We start from the raw sequence: 19,274 nt of genomic DNA on the forward strand, positions 1-19,274 counted from the left end.
TTGTAACTTTCTCTCTAGGAAACTTTCACATATTCATATCTTCTTTCATGGACACCTTTCAAATACATGGTTCAATAAGCTTTATTAGTTAATATTCAATTTTGAAATATTATTAATAAAATTTAAACTTTTACTCTTATATTTAAAATATTTTTTTTACCTGTTTAAAATATCCTTACAAAGGGTTTCAAATATTGAGATAAACATGTAAGTATTGGAACGCTCGATTTCATAAATTGTCACAATCAATAAAAATTTAACTATTATAAATAGGTTTGAAAAGATAATGTGCTTGTGGTACATAACATTTGCGATAGTTTCTTCATGTGGTGATCCTGAGGTGGATTTAAAAGTGGCAATCAATTTTAAACCCATGTATAGATTAATGATTGACTCCAAGTTTCTGTCACAAAATAAAGTCAAGAAGTAGATAGAATTTCGCTATTTGAAAGCAATTAAAAGGGCAAATATTGACATTGACAAATAAAATGGGGTGGTGATTGTCGGCAGCGTAAATTTGTATTAGTGAAATTGTGTTTAATTGTGACAAAAGAGGTCTTAATTAAGTCAATTTGTGGGGAATGATCGAATGGAAAAACGGAGACTATCAAACAAACATGAATCGTGCCATCTGCCTGGCATACACTATTTTATAGCTTTATTCTTTAAATTTTTAATTCTTCTCTTTTAGTTTTCCAAGAGCAATGAGTTGTATTGTCTGGAGTGGGGCTCAATGGAGGAGGAGGAGGAGGAGGAGGGCCGAACTAAGTAAATTAATTCCCTTCCCATCTTCATAGGATCTCGTTAACACAAAAAATTATCTTTTTCTTTCCTTTCTCATCAAAATAATAATAAAATATTTATTAAATTTAAGGATACATTTATAATAACTAAAAAATTTAAAGGGTCATTTAATTAATAATTAAAAAAATTATCTTAATAATTTATTTTTTATTATTTATGATATTTTATTTAATTTTTTAATAATAAAATATTATGATATTCTTATATTATTAATGATGATGTGATAAGTAATATAAATAATAATTAATTATTATCTCTATCTCAGGTGTTAAAATATTTTTAATATAATTTTAATTTTATTATAATTTTATTTTGATTTTTTAATTTTGTAGGATTAAAATACCCCCATTTTTAATTAATATAACAAGTAATATAAAATATATTTTAAAATAATTATACTCAAAGACATTTAAGTAAAATAATATCTTAATATTTTTTTATCACCTCTAATCATATACAATAATTATTTATATATATCTATTTTTATCAAATTTTATCAAACATAGTAATAATTTATAGTCAGTAATTCTCAAGTTAATTTATTTTTAAGATACTTTTTCAATTTTGGTAATAAAACATTTTTCAAATAGATATCTTTGAAAAATGTTATTTGGAGGGCATTTGGTTTAAGTATGAAAAGATTTATTAATCTATCTTTTATTACTTACATTATATTATTTGGCTTGTCATAGTAATAATTGATTTTAGTAATATTCTATTACTAATAGTGATGTAACAGATAATATATGTGGTAATCTGATTACCACATTCACTTTATGTATTAAAAAATTATTGAGGTAATCTTAATTTTGTTACAATTATATCTTTACTTGTTAAATTTTTAGAATAACAATATTTTCATTTTCAATTAATATAAAAAATAACATAAATAATATTTTAGAATAATTATATCCAATGACATTTAAGTAAAATAATATTTTAGTATTATTTTATTATCTCTAATTAAACATAGTAATTATTTATATAATAATAATTAATATATAGTAATTTTCTAGATATTTTCTTTTTATGGTAATATTTCATTTTTCGCAATAAAAAATTATTCAAATCAAATGTACCCTAAAGATAATTCAGTATTTAAGAGTTTAAAAAATATGTAGGAGAGAAGATGAATTTAGGAGGGCACAGGCTGAGGAGGGAACGAGTTAAAGATATATCTATCTTCATCCCTATACCATCCTTAATTATAAAGATTTTAATTGTCCTCATCCTCCATTCAATTGGGGAAATCTCCTCTTTGCTCTAGAAGGAGCAAGTTGGAGACTTGTTTTGGAGGATCGAATTTTCATCCTTAGGGTTAAACTCAGTGCTCCACTTAGGATAATCACTAAAATCTATAAAGTTTATATTTATTGTGGTTTAAAGACTATAACCATTAGTGAATATTTATTATAGTCGATGAGTTTCTAAACATTTTTTAGGAGTCAATTTTTGAGCACGAGTAGGCCACAATGAATGTAAAAAGGTCCCACATAAAAAACTAAGCAATTAACAGAGTAAAAAGAGAAAATTGATTATCCAAACACATTTACCCATCTATCCTAAAAAATTGAAAGGTTGCATATCCACCACATCCTTGTCCTATGAAGAGGAATGATGTTGTGCTTTGTCTTGCTTGCCCAGATAAGCAAATTAAATAATTTTTCAAGCCACAAAAAAATCTCAAAGTTGTGTAACTCATCCTCTTATGAACTGGTGTAGACAATCCTCTAATTGACCAACGGAAGCAAGCTCTCAAGGTGTAAAAAATTAAAGCAAGTTGTTCTGCTTTTATAGCCAAATTAAGGCAAAATGAGAAGGACCATGATCATGCTAGCTAACCTTGAGACGTGTTTATTACACATTTAATGAAGAAATAGAACAACACGACTAATGCATGGTACGAAATGTACAAGAAAATAAATATGTCATTTGAAAAATCCTTATCACAAAGATCATGTAATCTCCACATGATACCCATTCGAGCCTATAGCCAATGAAGGTTTTGAAGCCCTCTTCACACTCTGAAACCTTGGCAGTAATTGTTATACAGTGGATTACCACCTGCAGAATATCTTCTTAAGCAGCCAAGCCCAACAACAGAACTTTAGCCAACACCTTGACCTGGGGACAAAAATAATCTATTTATTAACATTTCTTTTGTTTCATCTATCTATCCATGATAGAAAGCAAAACTTTATAACTTATCAGTGCCCAATTGTTATTTTATCCTCTGGATGAAATGGATTAGAAAATTATTATGTAAATTTGAATTCTTTAAATGTAATTGATCTATAAATATAAAGGATTATTCATAAAAGAGACACCATAATGAATAGAAAATGAGGAGGGAATAATATAGAAATCATAAATTTGATACTCGAGATTAGATAAGTCTGATCTTATCCAAGGAGATTCTTATAAAATATAACAACTTTTTTCAGAACTCTTGTTCAAAATCAAGTTCTTCTCATGACACTTTTTTTGTTTTATTTTTATTTTGTTAGAATATTCTTTTAAAATAATTAATATCATAATCGTAAATGTAGACTCTTGAAGACTTTGAAATACGAATATGAGTTGTTGACGATCTCACCAACATCTACAAATAAGAAAACTAACCCTCTATGAGACATATTTCCATCCAATTGTGCACTAGCCGTTGCAGTAAATCTGCTGCATATAACTAACAGCAATATTTGTTGTTTATTGAAAGTTGCATACAAATTTCCTTCCTTGATATTTGCCTTTGCCTTGATATTTACCTTTCGATAGCCAATCCCTTGGTTTAGCGAAATCAAATCAGTCCCATACGTTGAAAATGCTGGTTTATTTGTTTTTCATTGTCTTGAGCAGAAAAATGTTGATTTAGACATTCTAGATGAAAGTGATCTGAAAATTTTTGTATCTTTTATTTTCTTAATTTATTACATTCTTTTATTTAAAGAAAAGAAAGACAAAGTAAATTAATAAAAAATTATGGGTTAATAAAATTAGTAAAGTATTAGAATTTTTTATATAAAAACTCTGAATTGAGGTCTCTGTTACGCATGTAAAATCTGAAAAATTACTCGTCTAAAATGGATGAATCAGCACAGACCTTGCCTACCAAGCAAGACAAGAAGATTACTATGTGAAAGGACCTGTAACAACTTCCTCAAGGAGAAAATAAATTATAAATTTATTATATGACTTTTGAAACCAAGCATTTACAACTTCTCGAAAGTAGCCGATGGTCAAAGGAAGAATTCAATGTGATAGGTGTTAAACCAAGTATTTTTTCCTAATGCACCTGCGAAGAAACTTCAAAGGCAGGCCAAGAGAAAATACAAGTTACAAATTGAATTATAGAGATTAAATTTGGATAGAAGACAGATTTTTGACTGATTTTCTTGAAATCCCTTCTATATAAGTTCGAAATCAGTAACAGAATAAGCAAGCCAAAACCTTCTATTCAGTTTTTGAATAATTTTCCAGCCCAGCTACATGGATTCACAGTTACGTCAGCTTCATCTATTATTCTTTCCATATTTGGCTCAAGGTCCCACATGATTCCAACGCTAGACATGGCCAGGTTATTTGCCAGACATAGAGTGAAGGCAACCATTGTCACTACACCTTTAAATGCCTCTTTCTTCTCAGAAAAAGTCGAAAGAGAAAGGCAAAAAGGAGTTGACATCAGTATTCGCACCATCGAATTTCCTGCAGTAGAGGCAGGGCTGCCAGAAGGATGTGAAAATACTACTTTGATCAAATCCTTTGAAATGGAAATGAATTTCTTTAAGGCCACAAGCCTTCTTCAACAACCATTTGAAAAGCTGCTTGAAGAATGTCATCCCAATTGTGCTGTGGTAGACTTGCTGTATACATGGGCTCCAGAGGCTGCAGCAAAATTTGGGATTCCAAGGCTGAGTTTCCATGGAACTCGGTTTTTTCCTCTCTGTGTGTACTACAGCTTAAGGGAGCATCAGCCTTACAAAGCCATAAATTCTGACTTTGAACCCTTCACGGTACCAGGTCTTCCAGACCCAATACAGTTGACGAGACTGCAACTTATAAAGGATGAATTGGAAGAAGACACAAAGAATAAGCTGGCAAAGCAAGCTATAAAAGAGGAGACTACAAGCTACGGGTTCTGATGAACAGTTTTTATGAGCTGGAACCAGCTTCCTCAGATCACTACAGGAAAGTTATGGGAAGGAAGGCATGGCATATTGGCCCAGTGTCACTTTGCAACAAAGACATCAATAACAAAGCGCAACGAGGAGAAACACCCTCCATTAGTGAAGATGAGTGTTTGAGATGGCTGGACTCAAAAGAACCCAACTCAGTTCTCTATGTTTGCTTTGGAAGCCTGGCAAGATTTGCAGACAATCAGCTTCTTGAGATGGCTATGGGGATTGAAGATTCTGGGAGGAACTTCGTTTGGGTTGTGAGAGAGGTAGCACAAAAGAGTAATGAAGAAAAGAATGAATGGTGTGTTGAAGAATTTGAGAAGAGAATGGAGGGAAAAGGTTTAATAATAAGGGGTTGGGCGCCACAGATGGTGATTCTTGATCATGAAGCCATTGGAGGGTTTATGAGTCACTGTGGATGGAACTCGACTCTGGAGAGTGTCACTGCTGGGGTGCCAATGGTCACATGGCCTCTCTCAGCAGAGCAGTTTTACAATGAAAAGCTGATTACAGATGTTCTGAAAATCGGAGTTGCCGTTGGAACACAGGAATGGTCAAGAGGGTTCGAAGCTAAAAGGACAATTGTGAAGAGTGAGGATATAAAGAAGGCAGTGACTCAAGCAGTGGTTGGTAAAGAAGCTGAAGAAATGAGAAACCGAGCCAAGGCACTGAAAGAGATGGCAAAGAGAGCTACCGAAGAAGGAGGATCATCAAACTCTGATCTAAAAGCTTTGTTAGAAGAATTAAAGTTAAATTGTCCGTAGAATGAGACAAGCACTTTGAAAATTACTCACTAAATTGTGTGATATTTGTGAGTGTGTTAAATAAAGTAGATGCAAAGTCATTTATACATGGCTACATTAATAAACAAATTTACCTTAGTAAGATTTGAATTGACTTTATAAGTTATACTTCATGCTTGAGACTGTTCTCGGTAATATATATTTCAGTTGAAGAATGGGTCTTCTTAAGTTCTGTTCATATCCTTTATCTCCAATATGAAGAATAGCATAAAAAATACAAATCAAAGCTGGTTCTTCACAATAAGTCAGAGAAATTTTGGACTGGGTCAGATATGGTTTTATATATCTTCTTGTAAATTATTTAGAAGCCGACATAAGAATGCTAACTTTGACCCTGACTCATTTCAGAGCCACAAAAACTATATAACTATAAACTCATCCAAAGAAAGGTTGGCTATGGTAGTCAGATGATCTATAAAATCCGAAATAGTCAAAGAACAGTATAACACAAATTTAACAGTCGACATCCATTTGAAAATCAGAAGACACAATTCCGACAACATTCTAACACACAGGCAACAACAAAGCAAAGCAGTCACAACACCCAACACAACAAAACAATCACAAATTGGACAGCCAATTATTATCTCTATCATACAACCGGTATATGTCATAGAGATAATAATTGGCTATAAAATTTCGCCCCGCAATTATAAGGAGATCAATTTGGAGGTCGCTGTGTGGTGTGATTGAATGCAGAGCCCCACCACAAATTCTTTCAATTCAGCATAGATGACCAACTAAAAACTAAATCTATGGCCTTAATTACTAGCGTGGGACCTGCTTCAAAAGAAGAAGAGGAGGAGGAGGAGATTTTAGTCTGTGATGCGTTGATTACAATGAAAATGAAGGCAATATCATGTGAATGTTTTATGGGAGACAACTTCAATTTTAGTTATTAAGATGGAAGCAGAAACAACTACAACAATAAGAAACAAAGTCGTCAAACAGGGGCGACGATTGGTCACACTTAAATGATCATGCATATGGCGACGGGATGCGCTATCAAGCAGAAGGGACAACAAAGACAAGGGCGACTGGCAGCCAATACCTCTATAGCTATTTCTTCTCTCAACATCGCACGGCACGACAAGGAAAAATCCCCAATTGTCGACGACTAAGACAGGAGAGATAAGAAAGGAAATAAGAGGTGGCAGCGGTGGCGAAGGTGAGAGGTCCCAACATACGAGAGAGGAAAGGAGAGGTGGCTACCGTTGGTTTTCACTGTTGATGGGCGAGGTGGTGTCCAGTACCATAGAGAGGACATTCGGAATGTGAGGGAGACTTTGGAGGTTGTGGGTGGTGGAGGCAAACCATGTGCTTTGATTATTGGTTTTTTTATAATCTTTGGTAAAAAGGGAGTTAGACTAAACCTTGGTGGTAACATGTGATTCACTTATCTAAAATTTTCAATTATCAATGAAAATAAGACTGAAAGAAAGGAGAAAGACTATCAGAGAGTATCAATTGCTGAAGGGGGAAAAGTTTATTTGAAAAATTGAAACCTTAGGAGATGAGGGGAAATATAACTTTTAAAAATTTAATTAAGATAAAAATAATTAGTTTTTAATATTTATAGAAAAAAATATACAAATTTTTATATAAATAAATATTTATAACATAATTTATAAGTTTATACAAAAGAATATTTTTGTTATTTTATTTTTAAGAGATTAATCTTTTATAGATGAGATATTAAAATTTTAAAATAATATATATTAAAAAATATTTATATCATTTATTTTTCAAAAAATTAACTATTTATAAGTGAGTTTTTAAATTTTAAAACCAAACTTTGTGAATGCATCCACCCTAGGGTGGGAATTAGGCTTTTGGCCAAAAATTTAAAGAAAAAAAAACAAAACTTCTTCTCCACGAACTAGCAAAATCTTCTAAGTTTAGCCACCTCTCATGCACACACCTTTCTAAATTTACCAATCTCTCAACGCCTTCAATAACCTGACGTGACGGATAACATTCTCCTACATCGACGCAATTTCACACCCGTCAACCAACCACAATCCTCCTTCTCTTCAAATTCTTCATTATATATAAACAACTCAGACCAAACGCAAAACACCATAAAATATCTCTTCTATGTCTCATTCAACTCATGGTATCTCAATGGCCTGCGCCAAAGAAGTTTGGGTTTTCGCTCTTTTGAGCATGTTGTTTACGTTGTCTTTGGCCATGGACATGTCCATCATGGACTACGATCGCAAGCATGGCCAGCCAATCAACAGGACAGAAACCGAGTTAAGGATGATATACGAGAGGTGGATGATGAAACATCGGAAGAACTACAATGCGTTGGGTGAGAGGGACAGACGTTTTGAGATCTTTAAGGATAATTTAAGGTTTGTTGATGAACATAACGCTGTTGACAAGACGTATAAAGTGGGGTTGAATAAGTTTGCGGATTTAAGTAATGAAGAATTCAAGGCGATGTATTTGGGTGCCAAGAAAGATGGCAGGGGTGAGAGGGAGGCCAAGAGTGAGAGGTACTTGCATAAGGTTGGAGATGAGATGCCTGAGTCTGTGGATTGGAGAGAAAAAGGTGCTGTCGCTCCTGTCAAGGATCAAGGCCCATGTGGTGAGTGATTTTGTTCATGGATGTGTTTTGTTTGCTGTTTTTGTTTCGGTGTTATATGCTGCAATGGGCATGCTTTAATAAAATTGTTGGCTGAAAATTTAAACTGCAGGCAGTTGCTGGGCCTTTTCGACGGTGGCTGCAGTAGAAGGAATCAACCAGATTGTAACAGGAGATTTAATCTCTTTGTCAGAGCAGGAGCTTGTGGATTGTGACCGATCATACAACCAGGGATGCAATGGAGGTCTCATGGACTACGCCTTTGAATTTATTATCGATAATGGTGGCATTGACACACAACAGGATTACCCTTACAAGGCTACCGAAACAATGTGTGATCCAAACAGAGTAGGTCTCAAATCAACCTTCAATCAAGGTAAAACTTGAAAGCCATTATATAATCCTAACTTTTTTTCATCTCTTCTCCTTGCAGAAAAATGCTCGTGTTGTTACTATTGATGGATACGAAAATGTTCCTAGAAATGATGAGAAATCCTTGCAGAAGGCTGTGGCACATCAACCTGTTAGCGTTGCCATTGAAGCTGGTGGCAGGGCTTTCCAACTCTACCAATCGGTAAAGCTTCTCAATTAGTCTACACCCATGAGAGGCAAGAGGGTGCTAAAGAAACAATCATTAATTTTTTTTATTTGATGTTTGTTTATACAGGGTGTATTCACTGGAAATTGCGGTACACAATTGGATCATGGTGTGGTTGCTGTTGGATATGGCACAGAAAATGATGTGGACTACTGGCTTGTGAGGAATTCATGGGGTTCAAACTGGGGAGAAAATGGTTACATCAAGATGGAGCGCAATGTTAACAGTCCAAGTGGCAAGTGTGGCATAGCAACGGAGGCTTCATATCCCATTAAGAAAGGCCAGAATCCCCCAAATCCAGGCCCCTCTCCTCCATCTCCTGCAACTCCCCCAAGCCGCACTCATGTTTGCGACGACTACTACTCATGCCCGGACGGAAGCACTTGCTGCTGCCTGTATCAATATGGCGACTTCTGCTTTGGCTGGGGATGCTGCCCTTATGAATCCGCAACCTGCTGCAGCGACCACCTCAGCTGCTGCCCCGAGGACTACCCAGTGTGTGATATCAATGCTGGAACTTGCCTAATGGTAATAATTATTAATAAACTCCTTGTTTTCTCAATACATATCTGATCAAAGCATACATATAATCATTATCCTTTGTTATTGAATTATGCAGAGCGCCAACAGTCCCTTGGCAGTAAAAGCTTTGAAGCAAATTCCTGCTACAAGAATCAGAGCTCATCCATCGGCTGACAAGAAGAACAATAATAGTCATTAGAGTATCCTGGGAGTCAATGTGGGTCGGAAGGAAAACTAAAGAATGGTGTAAATTTTGTTTGATAATATGATTATTGTAGATAAGTTTCAATATATATTGTCAAATAGATAGATAGCAAGCAACTGTTGTCAAATAGGAAGAAAGGAATCATTTTCTTTTGGCTCAGTTGTGTATACATAATTTCAGTTATTAATTTAATGAACTCTCAGCATTTGATTTAAAGTTTTGAAGTTTTTTTCTGCTCTTTTTCGATTTTCAGTATGATAATTTATTGTTTTGGCATAAAATAAGTCATTCTCCCAGTATAAGAAGAACAATGTTACGTAAATATAATTTAGGTATATAAATAATACGTTATTATATGATTATATATCATTTTATAATCAATTCAAAATTATCAAATCATATATCATATAATAATATATATTATTTATATAATGGAAGCTTTTAATATCAATAAACATAATAATTATAGATGTTATCAATTGCTAAGTAATTTAAATTAGAAATTAAACAAATGTACCTAGTAATAATTTTTTGTTTTAACTTTCTTTTATTTTTTAAAGTAATTTCAAATAGTGATAAGCATTTCTTAAAAAAATTATTTAAGAATTAGAAAAGCATACTTCTCCCAAAATCATAACTAATTCTAATTTGTAACCACCATCTACAATTTCATATGCTATTCCAATAATAATTGGTTTAAAATGAGTAATATATAGGCTCGTAAAAATGTGGTTTAGATTAGATATAGATCAAGTTATATAGATAATAATTTTTAAAACTTACACTTGATCTTGTGGATGTTGATCAACTCGCGGATTATTTATTAATATTAATTTTTTATTAATATTTATTATTTTAATGTATTTATTTCATAATTTTTAATTTATAAATAAATTTTTATAAATTTAAAGAATTTTAGTATTGAACACTGAATAAATATTTATAATCAAGTATTTAGTTCTAATATTTATTAAATTTATTTTTAACATAATAAATTTTTTAATTTTAAGATGGATTTTAATTTATTTTATATTATGAAGAAAAAATAAAATTTGTGTTGAATATTTTATAAGTTTGATTTGAAAATGAAAGGAGAATATGAATAAGAAAAAAATAGTAAATATAAATCTAAAAATCTACGACTCATACCGACAAATCCGATAGATAACCTGACCATTTTATTTGGTCTAGTGATATAGGTAGAAAATCATCTATAGAACCGCACGAAATCAACACCCTTGATCACATTAATCTGCGTATAGAATTTTTCGAGATCTGAGCTCGACAGAACCTTAACTTACCGTCGGATTATAAACACCATTTTTTTACGCACGTCCGACGGTTTCTGCAACATCAGCGTAGCCCTTACGTTGACCGCGTGACCACATCAAAATTCCAAATTCTGATCTCTATCTCTTTGAAAATTCGAAACCCTAGCTTGGCCTTACTTCACTCCCGTGTGTGATCATCCTGTGCATCAATCTCTTTCCACTCTAAGCTTGGTAAGATGAGATCCTGCCCGTAGATCCGAATTTTTTAGTTCACCGAACTTCAATTGCTGCATTATTTGAAGTTCGAATCGTTTCGTCGTTTTTTATACTTATGTACTTTTCATTTCTGAATTTACAACATATCGTGTGCGTAGAATTTGCAATTTTGAGCCTGAAAATTATTGAGCATTTTTTGGAAATAGTCACAATTTTATTGGTTTCTGCTGTACATATTTTTCTTGGAAGTGGTGGTTGCTATATGTATTGTGTTATTAGTTTCATTACCACTAATAGTTTCTGGCAGCAGTAATTTCTTCAGAGTGCATTGAGTTGCAGTTGCCCATTTTGCTAGAAAGATTCTTTGAACCTAGCTTCAGCTATTTATTATTGTGGTTGCAGTTAATGCTTGTGGCTTAATTGGATAAGATTGTGAAAAGGTTTAACCTGGTTGGAATCATGCTTTTGAAGTTGGTTATTCTTTAACTTATAAGAAGTTCATTCAAAGATTTTTCAGGAATTCCCACTTTCAAAGTGAATGTTATTAAAACTGTGATTCATTTATTATTGTTTTCTTTGGTCGCTTTTTTTATATGTGAGATAAATTAAGAATGTTAACATATTTGTTTACTTTTGATTAGTGATTACTTGATATGAGAGTAGAAACATCTTCTATAATGAATGAGTCTGTAACTGTATTGTGCACAAAGCGTGTTTATCTTAGTCAAAAGCATGAGATTGTAAGAAATAAATAGCACCGTGCAGCCTATAAAATCTCTTTCACTTGTCTTCTTTTTATTGCTTGCATTTATTTTTCTTTGCATTAACATTATAAACTAACAAGGTTGAAAAGAGGAACAGAGAAGCAAATTAGTGAATGTGAATGGAATAATATGGCTATTGTTATGCACCATTTTTGAAATTTTCCTTCATAGCTTAGAAAATATTATGTTAATGGTTGCAGTGTATTGTGAGACATACATTGAAATATTATATACTGGGTTTTTGAACGTTGAGCATCAATCACTTTTGAGACCTCCAGGGCAGGGCGCTTGAATGGATTCTGGATCTGCTGATTCTTCAACTTCACTTCCTACTAAGGCTACCGTAGATGCTAGAATAGATAATTCTTCTGTTGATCCACCACCAAAACTCCCTGCTGCTGGTATATCAACATGGGCCAAAAATTTGAAAATTCCTCAGCCATTTGCGGGTACACAAGAAGATTCACCAACTGCAAGCTCTGCAAAATCAAGTTTTGCACGTTTTACCAGCAGCTTTGGACTGCGCTTGTCTCCAAAATCTTCCCAGGCAGAAGATGTTTCTGAGGGAACTTCAACAACTGCCCAACCTGGTTTATTTGGAACAATTACAAAAGGTTTAGTTGACTCATCTAAGAGTGCAGTCAAGGCTGTACAGGTCAAAGCTAGACATGTTGTCTCTCAAAATAAACGAAGATATCAGGTGAGGTATCCTTCTGCAGTAATTTCTTTATTTCAATTTAATTTTTTGTTGTGTATGATTTACAGGCTCATAAATTGCAGTTCTTGTGCTTTCTATTGTTTTATTGCTTATTTGATGTAGATACTGATTACCAGCTTAGTTGTTTCAGTGGTACCCTGCTATCACATATTATTTTCTTGTTGGAAAAAACAGATTTAGTATATGTTTAGATCATTAGAGATTAATATTGTGATTTAGACCCTGTGTCATGTTTCTGCAAACAAAAATGGTTTTCTTAATGCCACTAATACCAATATATAAAAGTACCTTGAGTATGAAAAATTAATTTATACTTATATCTTTTGGGGGTTTCTTTCTTTTTTCTTTTTATGTTTTATTGAAATATATATTTATTATGCATCTATTGCTACATATATGTTCATTTTTAAAATAATCTTGTTCTTGCTGTTCGCAATCTGTGTTTTATTCAGGAAGGAGGATTTGATTTGGATATGACTTATATTACTGAGAATATAATTGCTATGGGGTTCCCTGCTGGTGATATGAGCTCAGGGTTTTTTGGATATGTTGAAGTAAGAAAGCTAACCTTCACTTTACAGTTAAGCATATTTCTTTAACTATTGGTAATGTATTTAGATATGTGATGCAGGGATTCTATCGAAACCACATGGAAGAGGTCATTAAATTCTTTGAAACCTATCACAAGGTATAAATATGTGCTTTCATTTATTTGCATCTTCCCAAAAGCAAATTTAAGTAAGGTCTGCTTGGTTTGGTACTTTGAATTGAGTAGTGTTCATGTTCATCTGTGAAGGCTGCAGCACGTCTTTTTTGTGATAATCGTAGATTATTCTGATGCTGCATCAATTCCAAATGTCAATGGGAAATGAAAAATCTGTTTCCCATTATTTGCCAGTGAGATTTGGTTCTTCACTGCACCAGTGTAATGTCATTATTTTTCATTTGATCAGGAGTTCAACTATTTTGAGAGCTACTCATCTTCATGCCTTTGAGATTCGGTCATCTGCTTTTTTCTTGACAAGAATCTTGATTTGGTGATATTTTTGTATGATTTTGATCAATTTATAACACTATCTCTTTGTTATACATTTTGCAGTTTGTATTCTATACAGATTGATCCATTAAATTTAGCTGTATCCTGGCTATCTAGGTTTCTTATGTGAATCCATTTTTGGAATTTGGGTCTTTTGGTATCATGAGATTGGTCATGAAGCATTTCTTATCATTTAGATCCTTGTCAGGAATGTTTCTTCAGTTTGCTGTGCCTCCAACTTGAATGTTTTAGGAGTTGGAAATAGAGATTTTAAATTTTGCTTATATTGGTCTAATTTCATAAAATGTTGATTGTTGATGTGATACTGGATGATTTAGTTTTTGTATTTGTTCTAGAGCTGAGGTGAGTTTCTTTGTTTCTAAAGTTTTTGCTTTTAATTTTGTTTTAACAAGGAAAAGTAGCCTTTCAAAATTGAAGTTTGTAGATCTTGCAATGTCAGTCTTTTTGCTTGGAGCTGATAGTTCAGAAGCTTTAGCTTTGGCGTATCTGTGATACAATATTGGGAAGAGGCTTTAGTTTTTACTTATCTATGATGCAATCAAGATGTGCTGATAAGGGTTCTTCGAAGGGAAAAAGTTATGGGTGGGAATGTGACAAGGATATGCCAATAATTAAGTATACATGTGAAAATTGCTTATTGTGCTTCTTTACTCAATCACATGTAATATTCTGGTCCATCACCTCTGCATTGTTTCTTTGTGTGTTCAATTTGTTTGATCCTGACATGTATTTGAGATGTGTGTAACCATGTTGCAAAGCATATTTGTTGTATTTTCGCATTTTTTCACTTTGGTAGTTTGCCCTTTAATTTGTCAGACCATCTGTAATGATACTTTAGAGAGTTATGCCATTTTGTCTGCTGATTAGCAGCTTTTATTTGAATATATTAAAAACACTTGTTTTAACATTATAACTCTGAATTATCATTTGTATGTTTTTCAGATATGAGATATTATTTATCACAATTTCTTTCTTACATATAAAATATTCAAAATTGGACATGATCCTTTAATATCATCATCAAACTTAAATTTCTGTGATAAGTAAGAAGGCATAATGCCATGCATGCCTTTTGGTTCTTTTATTGTTATGAGTCGGGCGTACTGGTGTATATGCATTTTCTCACTAAGTTTCAGGATATTAACCTTACGATTAATGTACTTTCTGTATGCAGGACAAATACAAAGTGTACAATCTTTGTTCTGAGAGGCTTTATGATGCATCATTGTTTGAAGGAAAGGTTGGTGAGCTCTATGCTCTTAATTTTTCTTAAAAAAAAAAAAAAAAACAAGATGAGTTAGGTTTTTCATCATCAATAACAGATGTCTAAACTAAGTTTTTCCATCTTCAGTGACAGAGATCTAAACTAAGGTAGAGTAAGCTCAGATGTGGCCAGTTATGATTATTGTTAAGCTTTGGGAGACTATTTCACCTTGTATATTATTTGATCAATAGATCCTACAAGGAAAATTTATCTTGTCACTGAGATCTTGAGAAGACAGGAAATGATTCTTGACTTTGGTCATTGAAACTGCATGTTGGTGGCAGTGGCAAACTGTTCCAAAATGGTTGTTTGACAGACCATGATCATGATTTCAGGATATAGTTGAGGGGTAAAATGTAGTAAAACCAAGTTTGGGTATTTCTGGAGGACCATCTCCTTATGGTTTTCTTGGCTGAGTATGGTTTTAGTGCAATATTGGCCATTAACGTTAGCAACCTTTTCCAAACTGTTTCTTGGCTAATGTTGATTAAACTTCAATTTCAAGTTTCACTAGTTTCAATTCTTTTGTTGTATTGGGCAATATTTTATTTAGTTCATTTTAAGGGCTTTTTTTTGGTTTCTGGAAAACCTAAAGAAATAATGGCACTTTATAAAGAAACCATGTATTCTTTATTTATTTATTTTTTATTTTGGAAATTGAGACCACTGAAAATTTATTAGACTGTTTATTTTTTGGTTACTATATCTGTGGGGAAGCTAATTCCTTGAATATTGCCTCAGGTAGCTAGTTTCCCATTTGATGACCACAATTGCCCCCCAATTCGGCTGATAATATCATTTTGCCATAGTGCATATTCATGGTTGAAGCAAGATATCGAGAATGTTGTTGTTGTGCACTGTAAGGCTGGAATGGCAAGGACAGGGTTAATGATTTCTAGCCTTTTACTGTATTTAAAGGTAAGATGTCTATAGCAAGTTTTCTGAAAGATGCCTGCTTTGAGCCTGTGGAGGTTTTTGAAACTTTAGTATTCCTTTTCTGCTAAAATTAAACTGTGGGCTCTTTTTGTTTTGTCTTTCCACAGTTCTTCCCTACTGCTGAGGAATCCATAGACTACTACAACCAGAAAAGATGTGTGGATGGAAAAGGGCTTGTTCTGCCCAGTCAAATTGTGAGTCCATATTGCTATGTAATAATTTTTGAAGAGTTGCACACGATGCGCTTATCTTTTTATATTTATTCTGTCAGAGGTATGTCAAATATTTTGAACGTGTCCTAACATACTTCAACGGAGAGGACCCACCTGGGCGTAGGTATACTTCTTGTCATTAATTTCTCGTATAGCAAATTTGGTTTTTGCGTAGGTGTTGACTACTCATTGCATCATGTGTAGGTGCATGCTTAGGGGCTTTCGGCTCCACAGGTGCCCGTACTGGATAAGACCCCACATAACTGTCTCTGACCATAATGGTGTGTTGTCGAATCCTTTCTGTTTCAAAATATATCCGGCTATGACTTGAGTGCCTTTCGTGATTTCCACAATTTCTCTTTTCCTTTAACATCTTTTGTCCCACAGGATTTTCATGAGTTGATTTTCTCATTCTTACAAGTTATTGTTGCTACATTTGATTGTAACATGCATGTGTAAGCTTTTATCTGGTAGTTTTCTCTCAACACCCTGTCTCTAAATGACATTTCATCCCATAAAATTGAATTAAAAAAATATCTACTCCCCATAAAGTTGAAGCAAAGAAATATCTTCTAGCAAAAGTAAGATACTTGTGAAAAAAGTTTGTTAGCCTGTTTAGAATTTTATTGGCTATTACACATGAAGGATACCTGGATAGATTCATAATTAGTTGATATACTACTAGCTCATTTATCATGCAGAAAAGCAGAAAGCTTTGGGATTATTTTACTGTTTCTTTTTCTTGTCACTTGTTAACTTGCTTTCATTTTGTGGATTTTGGTTTTTTGTATTGCATCATATTAATTTTTGTGTGGTTTAAGACTGGAGTGCTAGTGCTGAAATGTCAACTGCCGTTTTCTTTTTTATTTGCAGTTCAGAACACATTTTCTCTTCTGTGTTCTGCATGGGTTTGAATATTTATTACAAACAATGTGGTTCTTGTCTAACTTTTTTTAATCTTATTTAATGATTTCATAAATCAGGTGTTCTCTTCTCCACAAAAAAACACCCAAGAATCAAGGATTTATCGGTAGGTTGGGTATATATTTTCCTGCAATTACTTAAATCCTTTTAAATTGTTTATGCCAATATGTTATTAATTGCCTTAAGCTTCTTTCTGATTGTCCTAAACCGTAAATGTACTTTCCCAGTCTGAAGATTTTTGGTTTAGTGCTCCAAAGAAAGGGATTATGGTTTTTGCCCTGCCTGGAGAGCCAGGTTTGACAGAGTTGGCTGGCGATTTCAAAATCCATTTTCATGACCGCCAAGGAGATTTTTATTGGTTTGCTATCTAGCCTCCCTGGGATTCAATAATTTCTTTCATTGTGGTTTATAAACCAAGAGTTAAAATTGGTTGCTCATGTCATCATCTGCTTTCTCAGCTGGTTAAACACAACAATGATCGAAAACAGAAAAATGCTTAACACTGGTGACCTTGATGGATTTGACAAGGTAAATTTGGAGCATGTCATTAAATAGTATTTGTACTGATGACCTGCCTGGACAACACTTATAACCATATTCACCTCTTCATCTCTCTCTCTTTTTTTTTTTTTGTTTGTGTTTTCATCAAGATGTAGCTTAACATATGTGGTGATGGATTGTGTGCAGAGGAAATTGCCTTCACCAGGATTCCAGGTCGAGGTTGTATTAGTAGATTATGATGGCCCTGTTCCAGCAAGCCATGGTTCTGAAACTGTTATCAAGAAATCGGATGAAAGCTCAGGTTGTGATCCTGCTTCTGGTAATCATGGTGTAGCTGCTGAAAAGGAAAATAAGGAAACAGGAAATCCTGATAATGATGATGTGTTTTCAGATGGTGAGGCTGAAGAAGGTGGTTCTTCCAAAAGCAAGAAAGCTCCAGCAACCGGAGGAATTGCATCAGCCACCTCTAGTTCTGAAACAAAAAGTAATTCCAATAGAGTGGATAATTTAGCGCATGCAACAGAGAAAGTTTCACTGGGAAATGTTGGTGCTCAACCAACACACCCTACCGGTGAGCCAAAAAAGGAAGCAGCCTCAATAGGGGGAGCTATCCCAGGTCATGAGGTTACAAACAGTCAAAGTGAATTCAAGGCAATGGCTGCCGATGCATCTGTATTTTCATTTGGAGACGAAGAGGACTATGAAAGTGAGTGACCCGGGTGGCTTTGATTTAGAAGATCTGTACATAGAGTGTCTCGCAAATTATATATAGGCGATGGGTTGATCTGCAATCTATTGGTTCATTTGTATCATCAGGCCCCTTTCTGTAAATCAAAAGTTGGCTGGGCACAAATAATTGTTTCATTAAAATAAGGCTGGAATTTATGAGATTTGTTGTAATGGAAAACAAAAAACTGCAAAACATGTTCAAATTAATATGTTTCAATTTTCTCAAGTCTGAATGAATCTAATTTTAATGATTTAAATATTTTAGATTTGTGTTTTGTTTTTTTTTTTAAACTTTTATCGTTTTATTAGATAAAATAAAAAAGCCAAAAATAACTTTAGTATTTTTTTTTAAGCAATATTCTAAAAATATAAAATTTAAAGTTTCAAAAGAGTTCTTTTAAGAATCTTTACACAAAAATCTCTTGGGCAAAAGTTAATTTGTCAGCACACTAAAAGATACTTTGTCAAAAGCAATTTGTAATCAAGTGATTCTAATTTTGTTTAACTAAATTAAAGAGAAATAAAATAAAATCTCACAAATTTTTTTGTCAATTGTTCTATAATATTTTTTTCATTCCCATAATTAATAATTAATTTAAAATCAATATATATATATATATTTTAAGATATCCAGAACATAAAATAAAATAAATAATTCACTTCCCATATGCATTAATCTCATAACATCGACCTAACTTTCTGTGTATAATTAGCGAAGGCAGCTTGTGTTCAAGGCCAACCTCTCGAGCTCCTCACTGCTATGACTTCACTGTGGGATTAATATTTTATATTAATATTAAATTCTTCTCATTTTACTTGTTGAACTGTTATCCTCCATCTTTTTCTACAAATCAACGGTTATGTCATGCTTTAATTTGGAGTAGTCAAACTTGGATGATTAATTCTTTAATGTTTCTCCGTAAAGGAGTTTGCTTTGATGACCCTTTTTGAAACCCCCTATAAAAAATTATCCACTTTTTAAATT

The 19,274-nt window shown here is 33.3% G+C and overlaps 2 protein-coding genes and 1 pseudogene across 4 annotated transcripts; all 3 read left to right on the forward strand.

The window, feature by feature from the left end:
• Positions 1–4,211: 4,211 nt before the first annotated feature.
• LOC123206657 lies at positions 4,212–5,866 on the forward strand (annotated as a pseudogene).
• A 2,040-nt stretch (positions 5,867–7,906) lies between these two features.
• LOC123206628 (probable cysteine protease RD21B) lies at positions 7,907–9,691 on the forward strand. The gene is made up of 5 exons (XM_044623818.1): positions 7,907–8,375; positions 8,485–8,720; positions 8,806–8,946; positions 9,040–9,498; positions 9,590–9,691. Exons 1-5 carry the CDS (start codon positions 7,907–7,909, stop codon positions 9,689–9,691), a joined length of 1,407 nt encoding a protein of 468 aa, XP_044479753.1.
• Positions 9,692–10,864: 1,173 nt separating this feature from the next.
• On the forward strand, positions 10,865–18,515 carry LOC123206654 (phosphatidylinositol 3,4,5-trisphosphate 3-phosphatase and protein-tyrosine-phosphatase PTEN2A-like). 3 transcript variants are annotated; one of them, XM_044623850.1, is made up of 14 exons: positions 10,865–11,199; positions 12,227–12,648; positions 13,119–13,220; positions 13,298–13,354; positions 14,898–14,963; positions 15,729–15,905; positions 16,031–16,117; positions 16,195–16,259; positions 16,340–16,416; positions 17,119–17,165; positions 17,287–17,417; positions 17,518–17,587; positions 17,747–17,861; positions 17,952–18,515. In XM_044623850.1, the coding sequence occupies exons 2-14, from the start codon at positions 12,241–12,243 to the stop codon at positions 18,272–18,274; spliced, it is 1,725 nt and encodes a 574-aa protein (XP_044479785.1). In that variant the 5' UTR covers positions 10,865–11,199; positions 12,227–12,240; the 3' UTR covers positions 18,275–18,515. The 3 variants fall into 3 exon arrangements, with proteins under 3 accessions (XP_044479785.1, XP_044479784.1, XP_044479783.1); XM_044623849.1 differs by having other exon boundaries at positions 12,232–12,648; positions 17,747–18,515; XM_044623848.1 differs by having other exon boundaries at positions 10,866–11,199; positions 17,747–18,515.
• The last annotated feature ends 759 nt before the right edge of the window (positions 18,516–19,274 follow it).

Source organism: Mangifera indica, unplaced genomic scaffold, assembly GCF_011075055.1.
Source record: "Mangifera indica cultivar Alphonso unplaced genomic scaffold, CATAS_Mindica_2.1 Un_0044, whole genome shotgun sequence".
In the NCBI taxonomy this organism is placed as follows: Eukaryota; Viridiplantae; Streptophyta; class Magnoliopsida; order Sapindales; family Anacardiaceae; genus Mangifera; species Mangifera indica.

Excerpts from the sequence above, each read along its gene's own strand:
- LOC123206628 (XM_044623818.1), top strand. The coding sequence starts at position 7,907 with ATGGCCTGCGCCAAAGAAGTTTGGGTTTTCGCTCTTTTGAGCATGTTG. Across the intron at positions 8,947-9,039 it reads CTTTCCAACTCTACCAATCG|GGTGTATTCACTGGAAATTG; the intron begins GTAAAGCTTCTC and ends TTGTTTATACAG. Across the intron at positions 9,499-9,589 it reads ATGCTGGAACTTGCCTAATG|AGCGCCAACAGTCCCTTGGC; the intron begins GTAATAATTATT and ends TGAATTATGCAG.
- LOC123206654 (XM_044623849.1), top strand. The coding sequence starts at position 12,241 with ATGGATTCTGGATCTGCTGATTCTTCAACTTCACTTCCTACTAAGGCT. Across the intron at positions 12,649-13,118 it reads AAAATAAACGAAGATATCAG|GAAGGAGGATTTGATTTGGA; the intron begins GTGAGGTATCCT and ends TGTTTTATTCAG. Across the intron at positions 14,964-15,728 it reads CATCATTGTTTGAAGGAAAG|GTAGCTAGTTTCCCATTTGA; the intron begins GTTGGTGAGCTC and ends ATATTGCCTCAG.